The sequence below is a fragment of the Coregonus lavaretus genome, assembly GCF_964263955.1.
Source record: "Coregonus lavaretus genome assembly, chromosome: 34".
Classification (NCBI taxonomy): Eukaryota; Metazoa; Chordata; class Actinopteri; order Salmoniformes; family Salmonidae; genus Coregonus; species Coregonus lavaretus.
The window spans coordinates 6004424-6022398 of NC_140021.1; the positions used below are offsets into that span (position 1 = coordinate 6004424).

The window sequence follows — 17975 nt, forward strand, 5'->3', positions numbered from 1 at the left end:
ACTAAGTGTGGGAACCTTTTTTGAATTACCTAGAACCTGATTTATCAGCTATTATAATGCAAGGATTTTCTCATAATGGTGGTTGTTTACTTGTCTCAGGATTACACTGTACGTTCCATTAATTATTTTATTTAAACTGAGCTTTTGTGTTTAATTTCTGTCTGTTTGTGATATTTTTATTTTCTTTGTTATTCTTATTTTATCTTTGTTACTGTATCTCTTAATGTGGGAGAAAATTGGGTTTAACCTACTGGATGATTCTGTTTGTGTTTGATAGGTCAGGAGATGACATGAGAATAATAAAGATGAATTGGCTTGGCGGTTGTCATACCAACCTTGTGCCATCCCGGGCTCTTCGGTAATACCGGCACTGAACACAAGGGGCACTATTTTTCAAACCCCTCTTTAATAACAACGTTAGTAATGCTAACAAGTACGTGTAAAATCCCATAGCGAATGCTAGCTAAATGCTAACGAGCACATTGGGAACATTTTATAAAGTCTAACAAAATATTTGCATCCCAGCGCAAAGTTCTACAAATGCTACTCACACTTTGCTGCACAGACAAAACAAATATTAGACAGCAAGGCTATTGATCCAGGAGGGGACCCTGCTGTTATCAAGAGAAGCTTGATTTTGCAAGAAGCTAATTTAGCAAACCAAATACACAACTACAGAGCATCTAGCACATTTTAGAGAGTTAACTGAATAGAGAAGATATCTAGCTGGCAAACATTTAGTTGTGAATTCCATAGTGTAACTAGATCACCTGGCGTGTGCTGCACAACAGTGAGTGACTCACAAGTTGCTGCTGGCAGACTCTCGTCGTTGTGTGCTTGTAAGCAAACACCATGTGACTGGGGACTACCGGTAAGCTTCATAATAAAAAATATGGTAAAATGAACAACGCAATGTGCTTTATTTCCTAACGTATTGCACAAGTTGACTGCAGGTATTTAATTAAAGTAGCTACAAATAATTTATTTCAACATTTCAAAATAAATTGTTAACGGAGCTGAAAAACCATCCCGTGGCTACTTCCAAATACTCCGGTATACCGCCAAAGCCTAACGATGAACATTTTTACATTTACATGACGAAGAAGATGTCCTCACCTGACAGATGAAGGTGAAGGCCTGTCGTCCCGACCACTTTGGGGAGTGGCAGAACTTCTCCACCAGCTCACTCAGGAAGTCTGCCAGCAGCGCCTGGCACGACGCCACCTTCCTGATGATCTCACTCACCTAACAATACACAAAAGGAATACATAATATACTGTTTAAATACCATCAATCAAATTTCCTCATCAAATTCTGGGTAAATGATGCCCAGAGAACTTAAAAGATGGGCTCAGTAACACGACATCATACAAAGAGGAGTGACGTCTTGCTAACAGAATAGTATATTTTGTTTTACTGAGTGATCACTAAACTACTACTATGATCTCTTCCCAATAAGGGCATGCCTCAGTGAAAGGCGAATATTGGGAAGAGCCAACAGAGGCCATCTTAAGCAGACTTGAATTGTGTTGTTGCTGACGTCTGTAAGCAGGAAGTCGCCCTGCTGAGTATGATGTTGCTGAGCAAAACACAAAAGACATTCTAGATATGTGGAAATGGTGGGGAGGGAGAAATATTTATCAGGGATGTGATGGTGTAACATTACAAAAGACTACTACCATCAAGCACTATGATGAAATGGGCTCTGATTAGGACCGCCACAGGAATGGAAGACCCAGAGTTAACATCAACTGTTTAGAGGAGACTGCGTGAATCGGGCCTTCATGGTCAAATTGCTGCAAAGAAACCACTACTAAAGGACACCAATAATAAGAAGAGACTTGCTTGGGCCAAGAAACACGAGCAATGGACATCAGACCGGTGGAAATCTGTCCTTTGGTCTGATGAGTCCAAATGTGAGATTTTTGGTTCCAACCGCCGTGTCTTTGTGAGACGCGGTGTGGGTGAACGTATGATCTCTGCATGTGTGGTTCCCACCGTGAAGCATGGAGGTGGTGGTGTGATGGTGCTTTGCTGGTGACACCATCTGTGATTTATTTAGAATTCAAGGCACACTTAACCAGCATGGCTACCACAGCATTCTGCAGCGATATGACATCCCATCTGGTTTGCGCTTAGTGGGACTATCATTTGTTTTTCAACAGGACAATGACCCAACACACCTCCAGGCTGTGTAAGGGCTATTTGACCAAGAAGGAGAGTAATGGAGTGCTGCATCAGATGACCTGGCCTCCACAATCCCCCGACCTCAACCCAATTGAGATGGTTTGGGATGAGTTGGACTGCAGAGTGAAGGAAAAGCAGCCAACAAGCGCTCAGCATATGTGGGAACTCCTTCAAGACTGTTGGAAAAGCATTCCAGGTTAAGCTGGTTGAGAGAATGCCAAAAGTGTGCAAAGCTGTCATCAAGACAAATGGTGGCTATTTGATGAATCTCAAATATAAAATATATTTTGATTTCTTTAACACTTTTTTGGTTACTACATGATTCCATATGTGTTATTTCATAGTGTTGATGTCTTCACTATTATTCTACAATGTAGAAAATAGTAAAAATAAAGAAAAACCCTTGAATGAGTAGCTGTGTCCAAACTTTTGACTGGTACTGTGTGAGATATATATATATATATATATATATAGATAGATATGAGTGTGTTGCTGGCCGTGATCGTGTTGGGGGTGCGTTGCTGGCCGTGATCGTGTTGGGGGTGCGTTGCTGGTCGTGATCGTGTTGGGGGTGCGTTGCTGGCCGTGATCGTGTTGGGGGTGCGTTGCTGGTCGTGATCGTGTTGGGGGTGCGTTGCTGGCCGTGATCGTGTTGGGGGTGCGTTGCTGGCCGTGATCGTGTTGGGGGTGTGTTGCTGGGGGACGTACCAGTTTGTAGGAGGTCCAGCGTACAGAGGACACTCTGTCCATACACAGGCTGAAGGCCAGGGGTCGAAGGTAGTCATACACATCCTGACCACTGTACAGCTCCAGTAGAAACACCAGCTGTCTGAGAACACACAGAGGGCAAGGTCACTCACTGGTCAGCTTTTCACATTACCCTGACCCATAGAACCAAAACGTCACCAAAAGAGAGTCATCTTTGAAAATCTATGTTTAAACTCCTTCACACAGTAATGTCACTACTTATGCTGTCTGTAGGTCTGGCTACTTGTCTGGCTACTAATGGTGTGTGTGACAACTAAGTTGACAGGGGGAAATAAAATGGATAAATGAAGTGTGGTAACAGGGAGGAACCTACTCTGCCAGCTCTGATCGGAAGCGCCAGTTGCGGCTGTTGTCTGTGACCAGGAACTCCTGGAGCTGGTACAGGTATTTACGCCGCGTGTCCTGGTGCAGCAGCTAGAGGGTGAGGGGAGGGGGAAGAGGGGAGGGGGGAGAGGGGAGGGGAGGGGGGGAGAGGGGGAGGGGAGAGGCAGGGTAAGTATATAGAGAGTGAGAAGGGCGGAGAGAGAAAAATAAATAAAAAAATGGAGAGAGAACAAGAGGATGAATGGAGAGAAGATTTGGGGGTGGAGAGAGGTTGATCCCCTGCGACCACACAGCAGAACAGTGAAACTCTACACTGCATAACAGAAGATACAGCAGGAGTGCCTGGATACTATCATCTCACACAGCAGCACTATTGTAAATATCAACCATTAGGAGCTGTAGGAACATTTCAGACAACACAACATGAAGCAATAAAAAAAGGCTACCTATCCGTTCTAATGATCATTTCTATTAGTATTTTTACCCATATTCATTACTGATTAAGTATTTTCTTATATTGATGTCAGTGCTAAAGAGAGAGGTGCTGACTGACCTTGAGGAAGTGGTAGAGGTGTTTGAGGACCCCTACCCGTACCTCATCCAGGTCCTTGAGGAAGCTATTGAAAATGGGCACCAGGTCCGCTGCCGTTAGCTGGTCCCCCAGGATCAGCGCCAGCTCGTGGATGGAGAAGGCCAGCGTCCGACGCACCTTCCACTGGGGGAGGGAGAGGAGCAAAAGAGACATTTTAGAACCCAGGAAGGCCCAGAGATGTTAGAGGGTGTGTATAAGTGGGACAAAGGGAGCTGCCAGGGGGAGACAGCATCGGACACATTAAGGCATCACATGGGGGGGCTGGCCAACTCCAGTCCTCAGGCTTCCTGCTTCCAGCTCCTGCTAGCTGATTGGGAGGGATTGAGAATCTGACCAGAGCCTATAGTGTCAAGCCCTTTAGCTGTCGTGCCTGGGGCAAAAGGTGTTCCCTTGCAGGCAGGCAAACTTTGGGGTTGAGAACGGAATGGTGAGAGGGCACAAGTTTATTTTTGGAGGAATGCATTTGGAAAGCCAAGGAACCACACATTGGGCTTTGGAGAACCACAAAATTAATAATAAGGTGCTTGAGGAGGAGTATAAAGAAAAGTAAACTAGGTCCAGTCTCTGTCACAGCACCCTCCCTGACAACCAGCTGGCAGGAGAGGAGGAAATGGACTACAGTGAGAGCACAGAGATCCACACTGCTAGGCTACACAATAATCCCACCAGGGGCACATTCAGGAGGGTGCAACGTTGTGGAACGTGCAGATGGAAACGTCATGATTAGAGCTTACTCTACAAGTGAGCGAGGCATGCCAGTTCTACACAATCTAGATCTACCTAAACGTTCCACAACGTTGTGCTCTAGTTCTGCCTAAACATTCCACAACGTTGTGCTCTAGTGAATGTGTTCCATGGTGGGGAGTGTTTAGAGGTTGAAATGGAATGGGTGAAAAGTCAAAAACGACCCCTGAAGAGAAAATGTTTTCCTCAAAAACCTTTACAGTACAATTTACAGAGGGTGTAAGTGAGATGTAGCCTAGACAGAACTGGAGCGTAGACACACCTGCATGTCAGAGGCCAGGGTCTCATAGGTGTCCCTGAGGCAGTGCCAGTTCTGTCTGCCCAGGGTCATGGCCACACCGGGAAGGCTGTAGGCACAGTGCTTTGCGATCTCCATGTCCACTGTCTGGGCTCTGGAAGGGTCCGTCATGGACAGGTACTGGTCCAGCAGGGCCTGGGGGATCACGTCCTGATGCTTGGATTTCTTCTCGTCCTCTGGACTGAAGCTGCTGTCGCTCAGCTCAGAGTCGTCGCCATGGCTCATCTGCAGGGTCGAGTTTCGTCTCTACACAGACACCAAGATTAATCACGAGTCAAACATGACACACTACCCTACATCTAATTTCTCTCTATAGGCGTGATGCCATTTCCCCCCTCACCTCCATGTCTGAACGGTGTCCTATGAGGGGCATCTGGTGCACTCCAAAGGGGTTGTCGTGGTGGTGTCCCCCCTGGCTGTCCCGGGGCTCCAGGAAGGCATCCTCTAGGTGAGAGTCCATGGTTGTGGCTCTCAACGCAGCTGTCAGGACATCCACTTGTGCTGCAGGAAGCGGGGGAACGAGACATGGATGAGCAGGAGAGTTCCACATTGCCCTATCACCATGTTCACTTGTTCAGAAACAATAGCCAAGCTCTTCACACCTAGGCATGCCATGGGGTAAGCAGTATTATTGCCAAGAATTCCAACTTTAGCCTAGCGCAACTACCATATTGCTAATACCTAGCCTGTGTTCATTCTATCATATACATGAATTCCTCCTTGTTGTGACACCATTATCTTGAGTGTATAAACAGCCAATCGAGGCCTGTGTGCGTGTGTCCTTGTCAAACAAGCGTTCTTTGTGCCATATGCACAACAGTGAGCCTTTATCTGGGCTTACAGCCTCTCCCATCAGCCTCTTCACAAGAACAGATCACACTGCACTGACCCTAAGCACCGACACAAAGCTCGTCTTAACAGACGAGGAAGAGCAGATTGACGGACTCTGCTTAACCTTGACGGATTTACAGTGTGCTTCAGTACATCTGGGGCCTGTTCAGGAGGATGCAGCCTAGTGTTATGGTATATTCTGATAGGAAATGAAGGTCCATCATGTAGAACTGAGGATTGTTCGTCAGCTCTATTCATTCCATTTCTATCTGCAACATTCTAAACGTTTCACGTCACTGAATGCATGGTTCATCAAACCAATGCACGCCCTACATGATGACACTAGGGAGTACGTTTACATGCACAGTAATAATTCGATACTAAACTGACTGTGGCAGTAGGAAGATTATGCAACAGTCATGTAAACACCTTACATCGGCGTAAGGTCAAAATCTAAGTAAACATACTGACTAAAACAATCGTTCTATTTATCAGGACATGTAAACACCTTATATCGCCATTCCAGCAGTGTATTTGATCTGCACATGTGCTAGCACCAGCCGAGAGCCTCCCTCTTTAGCGCCAGTGAAGTGAGTTCAGAACAACTGAGTGTATGAGTCTTACAAAGATTGTATGTGAAAACTACTTCTATGTCCGAACTCAGAATTAAAACATGCTTCCCAAAAATAACATGGTCGCTGTGGTAGAACATTTATTTAGATTGCGGATTTTCTGCATTTATCAGAGTGCCATCAGGTAGCCTGATTTCAGATGTGTCCATGTAAAATTGGGTTATTAGGGAAATTGTTCTTCTTGCAAAGCATGTAAATGTTTTAATCAAACTATTATATTAATCTGACTATCCACAATAATCACATTATTGTGCGGATATAACTGTACTCAGAGACAGATCATTAAATTCCACTGGAAAAGAACAGTTAATTATATTTCCACACAGCAGTGTTCTGTAGTATAGGGCTAACTCCAGTCCTCTGGGGCCTGATTAGTGTCACACTTTTGCCCCAGCCAACACACCTGACTCCAATAATCAACTATTCATGATGTTCAGTTTAGAATGCAATTAGTTTCATCAGCTGTGTTGGCTAGGGATGGGGGAAAAAGTGTTACACCACTCCGGCCCCCGAGGACTGGAGTTTCCCCATCCCTGACCTAGACTACCTGGGTTTTCATTCCATGCAGCATGTTGGATTGCACCTATAGGCAGACAAGAAGGGGGCTCGCATATAAAAAGAGGATTGCAGGAAAAAAAAACTGTTTCACGACGAAAAAAACTGCTTTAGTTTGAAGTTTCTTTCTGGTGCTTTTTGGTATCCTCTGACAACGCCGTTAGTTTCATTGTGCGATTTGTGACGTTACAGGCCATACACACACACACACACACTCACACCTCTCCCGGTTTTCTATTTTCTCCCTCTCCGTCCCTTTCAAGTCGGCCCAAAAATGACTTCCCGTTTCTATTGTGTGAAATGGCCAGGCGCTAGCAGGCTGCTAGCCTCACATGCGACATCAAGGGTTTCAATCCACCAAAAACACATTGAACTGGACTCAAAGCCTAGCCTCTCACACAGTCGGCCTATAGCGTTAGCCTCTGAACTCTACCCTACACTACCTGTCAAACAGAGCTTCTTCTGTCCATTCACGGCAGAGGAATCTTAATTGTAAACAACGTATTGAATTTCACTGCTTGCTCGGGTTAAGGATTAGTCTCTTTATAACCCAAGGGAATTCACCCTCCGTCTCAACTTCTCTTACAATATAATTGCGTTCAGCCTTCACACTATGAGCCATCCCTATATGAATGGACACACGACCCCATGAATTTCATCAGTTACCAAAATAACAACCACCTGTTATTGAGTTAAATTTCTACGTATGGTATTTAAGTAAGCAGCTTCTCGTGACCTCAGCAGTCGAGTGTAGACCTCTGACAGTGAGGTAAAGCTACAGCTTCACAGAGCGCAGCTCACCTTTCACGTCGGGGTCGTCAATATGAGGCTCCAGGTTTTCGATCAGCTCTTCCAGCTGTTTCCTATCCAGGACTGGGGCCGAGGCTTTAGTCTTGCCCGGACTGGAGGAGACGTAGCTGGGGGGCTCCTCCTGGCCGCTCTCCCCCTGCTGGAGCAGCTCTATGTCAAGGTCCATCTCAGCGATGGGCGTCCTCCAGAAGTGGAAGGAGTTGTAGAGCTCCTGCTCGGGGATATTGTCCTGAGGACTAACACAGGGGGACTCCTCCTCTGCTGGCTCAGGGGAAAAGGACGAGGACTCAGATATGTCTGCTGGTGAGTCATCCTCCTTCTCGTTGGAGGTTGTGCGTTTTTCATGTGGCTGTGGCTCGTTCTTAGTGCTCTCAGTAGCCGCTGAAGGGGCTTCCTCCTCCTCCTGGGCCCCTGCTGTGTTGGAGGAGTCTCCCTGCTCCTCGAAGGGGTCCGGGTTGGAGGCGAGCGAGGAAGGCTCCTTGCCACAGAGGCACTCGGGACCGTCCAGGGCATCCGCCAAAGCCTCCGCCGCCTGCTCCCCACCCCCCTCCTCCGCCACGTCCATTCCTCCTACCTCCTCCTCTGTCTGGCAAAAGCCCCCGTCCTCCCCCTCGCTGTGGTCCCCCTGGGCATTGTTGGAAACGCAGTTCTGTTGTAGACAACCCTCCTCGTGGTTGCCATTTGTGCATGCAGGAGAGTCATCCCCCTGCCTCGGAGAGTCCTCTGTGTCAGCGCTGAGACAAGGGTCTGTAGTGTCCGGGTTCATTGGTTTCTCTTCAATACTGGGGCAGAGAGAGGAAGCTCGTTACAAACAAGGCAGTACAATACAAGCTTGGTTGATTTCCTTCACTGAGAGAAAGCCACTAACGTAAATCCCCTTTTAGATGCATGCTCAAAAGGCCCAAAATGGCTGCACCTGTTCTGTGAATGGACACAGTTGCACTCGCCCTCCTCCCCCTCTCTGAAGTACTGGCCCACACTGTTGGGGATGGCGAACGTGGAGATGAACTGGCCCAGCGACTGGAAGGCAGCCTGACGCACCTGAGAGACAGAGAGGTAAAGGAACGAAAGAGTATGACATGTCAATTACTCTACTGTCAAGTAGCCAAGCTGTGCATTCAAATAAGGAAGTTGAGACAACCAGGAGTCACGGCCTAAGTGGCCTGTCAGACATGCTGGTAAACGATGTAATGTGAATGTTCCATAATGGTGGGCTAACTATAGGGAAATAAACACTACTACCCTCAGGCCCTGCAGTAAAAAAGGTATTCTCTCTAAAAAATTAGTTTCATTTTACATTTTAGTTATTTTGCAGGCGCTCTTATCCAGAGCGAATTACAGTAGTGAGTGCATACATTTTCATATTTGTTCGTACTGGTCCCCCATGGGAATCGAACCCACAACCCTGGCGTTGCAAGTGCCATGCTCTACCAACTGAGCCACACTGGAAAAGTTAGTTACCGTTACAGCAAAATACCTAGAGCACGAACAGTGGCAATCTAGCCCCAGTAGGTCAATGTTTAATGCCTATGCTAAAGTATTTAGTTTCCATTTAGGATGTGGGTTGTCCAAATGGCAGAAATCCCCCTTTCTGCTGAGTGCTCACCCATCGGGAGGGGTCGCTGATGAGGCTGATGAAGAGCGACGAGAGCTTGGTCCTGCGCACTTCCTGCGAGGTGGACGAGGAAACGCTCATGAAGCACTCGGCGCACGCCTTCCTCACCCCCCACACGTTGTCCGAGCAGAGCTGGAAAAAGCGGGGCAGCTGGGCAGGAAAGGAGAGAGGTGGGAGCGAGAGAGGGCAGGAAAAAAAACAAAAAACAGTGTTTCAGTTAGTCAGAGCTCAGAATGCCTTTTCCTAGTCACACAGGGACGAGCTACTGAGTGGAGAGAGAGACAGAGAGAGCATCAATGTTTCACCCATTACAATCTCAATCTCACAACACAGCTGCAACATAGAGAACAATATTCTGAATACAGAGAAAGATCAGAGGTGGAAAAGTGGTAGTTGGGAACAGCATGTGCAATAGAAGCTTCTGGCTTTTAGATGACTCATTTAAGTAAACCCTGGTGTGTCGCTGGAAGCAAACAAAGCTATCAAGTCAGTTGGCTGAGGAAGTCAACACGTACCAGGAGTTCCTCGGTCGCCTCTCCTCCGACAACACTGCAAATGTCGCCAAAGTTCGCAGCGCAAACCTGCCACAAACACACAGAAAGGACCTCATCTAAAACATTGACTCATCTAAAACAAACCCCAAGCAGATGTAACAATACGTTAAACAAAAAAGCTTTAAAAAAGGCCAATAATACATGTGAGAAAGTCTGCTTGAGTGTATAGCCACTGCCGGGGGGTGGTCTAATCCAGGGTCGTGTTCATTAAGGCACAACAGAAGACGTTTAAAAATGTTTTGTTTTAATGGAAAACTTGTCTTTCTTAATGGACAAGTCCAGGTAGCCCCTCCTCCTGTTTCAGTCTGTTTTCGTTTGTTTGGTGCCTAATGAACACAACCCTATTCTCTACTGACCTTGCGCACGTGGAACATCCTGCAGTCGCAGCACATCTCACAGAAGCGGGGCAGGAAGAGGCGCTCGGTGATGTCCTTGCCCACCATGGGGGCCATCTTACAGATGATCTACAGCCACAAAAAAAAGAGTGTCAAAATACACCGTCCGTCAGCATCCTCCTCACACAGCATGGAGGTTTGAATTAAAATGTCACAACAACACTACCTGCGTCCTACGGACAACTTTGAAATACCCTTGTCTTGTACTATCTGCAGAAGGGCAAACATTAAGTTGAACGCTGGCTGCAGCCTGCTTCTCTAAATCACAGCGACGGCAAACAGCAAGTCAGATAAAACAAAAAAGGGGTCAACCATATTCTACTTATATGGCACAGTAGCTGCCTGGTAATATAATAATTGAACGTAAAATGTTCCCTGACCACTGTCTCATTACTACTGCACCCTATATTGCCATATGTATTACACTGCTTTTGACCATCAAAGCTACTTAAGTAGTGCACTATATAGGGAAATAGGGTGCCATTTTAGACATCTCCTTTGTCAAGTGACTCACGGCCATGGCTTCCGTCTTGACGTCGTCGTTGCTGTCGGGGGCGGTCAGGTCCACCAGGACGGGGCACACCAGGGTCTCAATGTCCCCCCTCTCAATCAGCTCCTGCTCCAGCAGCACCAGCAGGGCCGCCTGGCTGGTCTTTCTGACCTGGGGAGACATCAGAATCATTATAGGGAAGTTATTAATAACATTAGTTAGATGTTTTTCTATCAGCTTAACTCATTATCATTGAAAACAGTTGAATAGATGTTTATTTAACATGCGACAAATGGCTAGAGAGAGCGAGTGAGAGGCAATTCAAAAACAGAACAAACAGAGAATGTAATGCATTCTTATCACACGCCTCCCTTACCTGGTTGTTCTGGTCAGCCAGGTATCTCACGACAATCGGTAGCAAGTACTTAGAGAAGGCAAACGGAATGGAAGGTCTGTTCTCTTGACAGAAAATGGCGATGTGAGGAACTTGCTCCATTAGCTCTGCTCTTACAGAGGGCTCTGAAAGATAAAATTGTCAGCCATTTTAAAAACATTTTAAGGACAATAGAAAAGGGGGTCAATAAAACCTGAAGATCAAATGCCTTCAATGACAAAGGGGTCTGGTTTCATCAGACAGCAGCACAAGTGTTCAACAATGAATGACACCTGGCTGGATGCCCTGGGGCCAGAGGAGGATATCATTTGTCCAGAGAAATTGTCTGCAGGAATACAGTTAGATTGTCTTAACTTCAGATGTGAATTTAGTTAAGCCTATATTTTAAAGATATACATCAATCCACTAATAAATAGCTCCTCCATGCTGTGTGAGGAGGATGCTGACGGACTGTGTATTGTTGACTCTCTGTTTTACCCAGGCGGGGCCAGAATGTCCCCAAAGCACACCCCGCCTATGTATTGCTAAGGGAAACACTTTTTATTTTATGTACAGTACCAGTCAAAGGTTTGGACACACCTACTCATTAAAGGGTTTTTCTTTATTTGTACTATTTTTTACATTGTAGAATAATAGTGAAGACATCAAAACTATGAAATAACACATTTGGAATCATGTAGTAACCAAAAAGGTGTTAAACACATCAAAATATATTTTATATTTGAGATTCTTCAAATAGCCACCCTTTTCCTTGATGACAGATTTGCACACTCTTGGCATTCTCTCAACCAGCTTCACCTGGAATGCTTTTCCAACAGTCTAGAAGGAGTTCCCACATATGCTGAGCAATTGTTGGCTGCTTTTCCTTCACTCTCCCTCCGACTCATCCCAAACCATCTCAATTGGGTTGAGGTGGGGAGAGATTGTGGAGGCCAGGTCATCTGATGCAGCACTCTCCTTATTGGTCAAATAGCCCTTACACAGCCTGGAGGTGTGTTGGGTCATTGTCCTGTTGAAAAACAAATGATAGCCCCAATAAGGCCAAAACCAGATGGGATGGCGAATCGCTGCAGAATGCTGTGGTAGCCATGCTGGTTAAGCGTGCCTTGAATTCTAAATAAATCACAGACAGTGTCACCAGCAAAGCACACCATAACACCTCCTCCTCCATGCTTTACGGTGGGAACTATATATGCAGAGATCATCCGTTCACCCACACCGCATCTCACAAAGACACGGCAGTTGGAACCAAAAATCTCTAATTTGGACTCCAGACCAAAGGACAAATTTCCACCGGTCTAATGTCCATTGCTCGTGTTTCTTCACCCAAGCAGGTCTCTTCTTATTATTGGTGTCCTTTAGTAGTGGTTTCTTTGCAGCAATTCGACCATGAAGGCCTGATTCACACAGTCCCCTCTGAACAGTTGATGTTGAGATGTGTCTGTGACTTGAACTCTGGTTCTTCCATTCCTGTGGCAGTCCTCATGAGAGCCAGTTTCATCATAGCGCATGATGGTTTTTGCGACTGCAGTTGAAGAAACTTTCAAAGTTCTTGAAATGTTCCAGATTTACTGACCTTCATGTCTTAAAGTAATGATGGACTGTCGTTTCTCTTTGCTTATTTGAGCTGTTCTTGCCATTATATGGACTTAGTCTTTTCCCAAATAGGGATATCTTCTGTATACCCCCCCCCCCTTGTCAAAACACAACTGATTGGCTCAAATGCATTAAGAAGGAAAGAAATTCCACATATTACATTTTAAGAAGGCACACCTGTTAATTGAGGCGGCAGGTAGCCTAGTGGTTAAGAGCGTTGTGCCAGTAACCGAAAGGTCGCTGGTTCTAATCCCCGAGCAGACTAGGTGAAAAATCTGTCGATGTGCCCTTGAGCAAGGCACTTAACCTTAATTGCTCCTGTAAGTCGCTCTGGATAAGAGCGTCTGCTAAATGACTAAATTGTAAAATGTAATTGAAATGCATTCCAGGTGACTACCTCATGAAGCTGGTTGAGAGAACGCCAAGAGTGTGCAAAGCTGTCAAGGCAAAGGGTGGCTATTTGAAGAATCTCAAATATAAAATATATTTTGATTTGTTTAACACGTTTTGGGTCACTACATGATTCCGTATGTGTTATTTCATAGTTTTAAATGTCTTCACTACTATTCTACAATGTAAAAAAAAAAATTAAATAAAGAAAAACCCTTGAATGAGTCGGTGTGTCCAAACTTTTGACTGGTAGTGTATATTATTTATAACGTTTTTTAAATACATGCCCACTGACTGACTAAGATCCTCTCTGGTCAGTGTACTCCAGGGTTAAGGGACCTGGTTGCTGCTCTAAAGTATGCTTGCACCATTAAGCAGGGCTATTGCATTACGCTGACAGACATGCCCTGCACTTACAAGGACACTGCTAGGTCACTACATTCAGAGAATTACAGAGACCTGACCATTTAGTAGAGCATGGCGCTTGTAACGCCAAGGTAGTGGGTTCGATCCCCGGGACCACCCATACGTAAAAATTTATGCACACATGACTAAGTCGCTTTGGATAAAAGTGTCTGCTAAATGGTATTCATATTCATCCCAACTAATAAGGTGTTATCCCAACTAATAATTAATATTTTCTAATCCCTACTGTATAAGCAGTGGTGCACCTTCCGCTATATTGCTTAAGGCGTCCACACGCCTCCCAGCCTAAACAGTTCGTGCATATATTATGACGACATTTTGTGACGTTTTTGTTCGTTTTGGACATCAAATACTTTTTTGGGGGGGGCTGTTTGAGCACACCCCTTTGTCGGTGATTGGTCAAAAGTAAAGATTCTTCTATAAAGTTTTTGTCATTCAACAAGAGACGACTTGTTTTCATGCACATTTTTTCATTGAAAAATACTGCACCAAACATTTTAGTTAGATGTAAAATTACACGACTAAGATCTCCTCTGCAAAAACTTCAAAATGAATGACAGATTTCTCGAGTTATCTTACATTAATTCTGACTATTTTGAGGAACAGCACTATTGGCACGTTTTTCAAGCGAAGGTATTTTAAGGGATTATGCGAGCACACTGGTTTGGTGAGGCGCTAGCCGAACTGAAGCATGCTGATGCCTTTAGCCTACCTACACCTTACAGATTTGCAAACATCGAAAGGCCAAGGGGGCAAACTGGGACCGGCTGTAAAACTCAGACCAAATGTATTTCACCTGTGTGAAATGGCAGCCAGGTGCAGTTAACTGAACCGCTCCATCAAACATTCATAGGTCTCTCTCCTCTGCACTGGTGGCCAGCCAAGAAGACAGACCGACAACTTTATGACACAGAAATAAGGGCATGTCCAGAGAATGCAGACACACACGCAGTCAGTGCGAGTACACAACAGACAGTTTTCACTACAGTAAATATGAAACAAACGTCTCTTATTCAGCGATGGGGTCTTACCCGAGTCATCGGCCAGTCGGCCCACTCTCTCCAAGACGCCAATACAGTCCCTGTCATCCTCACCCACAGCTTTTAGTGTGTCCAACAAACTCCGCGCCACCATTTGTCTGGAAGTCATAACAAATCGGGTTAAAAATCAAATATTTAAAATTTTATCCAGAATTTTAAAAAAAATAGCTCTTCAAAAGTGTGAGTTTTAATAGCATTCCATTGGATTGTTACCTGTTAAAAATGTTTTCACTAGCGACGTATTTATCCAATCTTCCAAGAGGAGTCAGCATCTCATCTTGCGATACAAAGTCCAAGGCTGAAGGTATAATAATGACGTCAGACTCTGAGCTGTAGTCATCCACACCAACTATTAGAGACATTGGAAATATTGTGCATGAGAGGCACCCACCACCACGTACCCAGACAGGCGAGGGACAGTGATGAGGTGACATGCAGTAGTGGCAGAAGCTTGGCACCAATGCTAAATCAATTAGCATATCAACAGTGGTTAGAAGAATGCAGTCCAAGACAAAAGAAAAGTGAAAAAGTGAAAATGACAGATTTGGTGAAAGAAACATATGAAGAAGTCCTTGAAATGCAGTGAATACATCTAAACATGGCAAAATGCACATAGCATACAAGCAGGTGGGGATCTATAGGAGGAAGGTAGTGATCTATAGGTGGACTTGTTGCATGTTGACAGTTTCACAATGGTCTGGGTATGTTGCAAAATGCACAACTGAAACAAAGCAATCTATCATATTGCAACATAAATAGATAACTTGTACAGTGTATAGTAACTGCACATCCCAGTTACTGCATTATAGCCATGCTAGGTGCATTAACTTCCCACTTTTGCTACAATTTATCAGTCGGCAAATTGTCTAATATGCATGCTGGATAGTAATAGAAACTAGATAGCTGGCTAGTTGTTATGTCATACTAATTTAGTTTGGCTGCAAAGACTAGCAAGCCAAATAGTCCACATTCTACTTCAGGAAATGTCAGACTAGTCAAAGGGCCCTGACTGGGTTCCATATCAGATGTAACCGAAACCAGTAACCTCCCTCCGCTATGGGAGGTAGCTAGCTAGCTGACCTAGCTAGGTTAACTATCCTGAATGCAAGCTTGATGTATTAGGTTTGGAACCTAGCTAGCGAAGGAAGCAAGACGTTCATAACCAAATGTAATGCAGTGAATTGAACCGCTGGTTACTCTGCTTTAGCTGAGCTAGCTAGCTGCTTGGCTATTTGAGAGGCTAGTTAGCTAATTCGCTTGATGGCTAGTTTGTCGCCAAATTTCAGCAAGCGCGTGAGTGTTAGTTTTTACGAAACGACTTATTTTGAGAACATTTAAATGTAGAATGTGAATATAACTCATTACACATCGAAGAAGTTAAGTAAGTTGCAAAGAAAAGGTACAGTCCAACTCGTCTAACCAAGGCCCACACAGACCCGTGAACTCCAGAGAGCCGACAGGGCAATCATCGCATGCATTGCGCTGCTAGCAAGCTAGCCCCCTAGCAGTAAGTTCCAACACTGAACACACAGGGAGAAACTCACATCCGTCCAACTCCTCCTGGAAATCCTCTTGGAGTAAAGATATATCTGTTAAAAACAACCAAAAACGGAATCAAAAGATACTCAATCGATAACTAAATTGTACTGCTGTATCGACTTTCACTCGAAACTGTTAGAATATGGGACGGAATTGTGCATTTTCCCGAAGCTAGTGTAAATAGACTACGTACCCGCCATCTTGTCCTGGTCCTACATTTAAAGTGGTCTGCGCAGATGAGGCAACAACTGGAGACAGAAGCTGCGGTTAGAACTGAACGAGTAGTCCGGATAGTTTCAAGTCGGTGAAGAAATCACCACCCCACCTAGAGGCGTTACGGTTGATGGTAAAGTACAACGCCCAATGATTTTTCAATTAATTATACTGAACACAAATATAAACGCAACATGTAAAGTGTTGGTCCCATGTTTCATGAGCTGATTTTTTATTTATTTAACCTTTATTTAACTAGCCAAGTCAGTTAATAACAAATTCTTATTCACAATGACGGCCTACCAAAAGGCAAACGAATATGGGACGGGATTGTGCATTTCCCGAAGTTAGTGTAAATAGACTACGTACCCGCCATCTTGTCCTGGTCCTACCTTTAAAGTGGTCTGTGCAGATGAGGCAAAAACTGGAGACAGAGAATACAGAAGCTTCCGTTAGAACTGAACGAGCATTCCGGATAGTTTCAAATCGGTGAAAATGCACAATTCCGTCCCATATTCTAACAGTTTCGAGTGAAAGTGAACGAGCAGTCCGGATAGTTTCAAGTCGGTGAACAAATCACCACCCCACCTAGAGGCGTTATGGTTGATAGTAAAGTACAACTCCCAATGATTGTTCTATTAATTTTACTGAACAAAAATATAAACACAACATGTAAAGTGTTGGTCCCATGTTTCATGAGCTGATTTTTAATTTATTTTTTATTTAACCTTTATTTAACTAGCCAAGTCAGTTAAGAACAAATTCTTATTTACAACGACAGCCTACCAAAAGGAAAAAGGCCTCCTGCGGGTACGGGGCTGGGATAAAAAAAATATATATATATTTATTATATAAATAAAATATCCTAGACATTTTCCATACACACAAAAAGCTTTTTTCTCTAAAATGTTGGCTACAAATTTGTTTACATCTCTGTTTGTGAGCATTTCTCCTATGTCAAGAAGCTGATTAAACAGCATGATCATTACACAGGTGCACCTTGTGCTGGGGACAGTAAAAGGCCACTCTAAAATGTGCAGTTTTGTCACACAACACAATGCCACAGACGTCTCAAGTTCTGAGGGAGCACGCAATTGGCATGCTGACTGCAGAAATGTCTACCATAAACCGCCTCCAACATTGTTTTAGATAATATGGTATGGGCAGGCATAAGCTATGGACAACGAACTAAATTGTATTTTATCGATGGCAATTTGAATGCACAGAGATACCATGACGAGATCCTGAGGCCCATTGTCGTGCCATTCATCCGCCACCATCACCTCATGTTTCAGCATGATAATGCACAGCCCCATGTCACAAGGATCTGTACACAATTCCTGGAAGATGAAAATGTCCCAGTTCTTCCATGGCCTGCATACTCACCAGACATGTCACCCATTGAGCATGTTTGGGATGCTCTGGATCGACATGTACAACAGCGTGTTCTAGTTCCCGCCAATATCCAGCAACTTCACACAGCCAATGAGGAGTGGGACAACATTCTCAGGCCACAATCAACAGCCTGATCAACTCTATGCTAAGGTGATGTACCGCTCTGCATGAGGCAAATTATGGTCAC

The 17975-nt window shown here is 44.7% G+C and overlaps 1 protein-coding gene across 2 annotated transcripts in view; it reads right to left on the reverse strand.

Moving 5' to 3' along the window:
* LOC311109098 (serine/threonine-protein phosphatase 4 regulatory subunit 1-like) overlaps nucleotides 1-16460 on the reverse strand; it is a 28180-nt gene extending 11720 nt beyond the window's left edge. The window contains exons 1-17 of one of the 2 annotated variants that reach the window (XM_084151903.1): nucleotides 16374-16460; nucleotides 16186-16230; nucleotides 14855-14939; nucleotides 14633-14739; nucleotides 11172-11314; nucleotides 10820-10966; nucleotides 10267-10374; nucleotides 9872-9937; nucleotides 9348-9506; nucleotides 8658-8782; nucleotides 7733-8523; nucleotides 5254-5414; nucleotides 4878-5159; nucleotides 3833-3994; nucleotides 3269-3369; nucleotides 2896-3016; nucleotides 1117-1245 (exon numbers count right to left, since the gene is read on the reverse strand). In XM_084151903.1, coding sequence (XP_084008029.1) covers nucleotides 1117-1245; nucleotides 2896-3016; nucleotides 3269-3369; nucleotides 3833-3994; nucleotides 4878-5159; nucleotides 5254-5414; nucleotides 7733-8523; nucleotides 8658-8782; nucleotides 9348-9506; nucleotides 9872-9937; nucleotides 10267-10374; nucleotides 10820-10966; nucleotides 11172-11314; nucleotides 14633-14739; nucleotides 14855-14939; nucleotides 16186-16230; nucleotides 16374-16380 — 2739 coding nt within the window. In that variant the 5' untranslated portion in view covers nucleotides 16381-16460. Of the gene's footprint in view, nucleotides 1-1116; nucleotides 1246-2895; nucleotides 3017-3268; nucleotides 3370-3832; nucleotides 3995-4877; nucleotides 5160-5253; nucleotides 5415-7732; nucleotides 8524-8657; nucleotides 8783-9347; nucleotides 9507-9871; nucleotides 9938-10266; nucleotides 10375-10819; nucleotides 10967-11171; nucleotides 11315-14632; nucleotides 14740-14854; nucleotides 14991-16185; nucleotides 16231-16373 lie in introns of both variants that reach the window. The other variant, XM_084151902.1, reaches the window with a different exon arrangement.
* Nucleotides 16461-17975: the final 1515 nt, after the last annotated feature.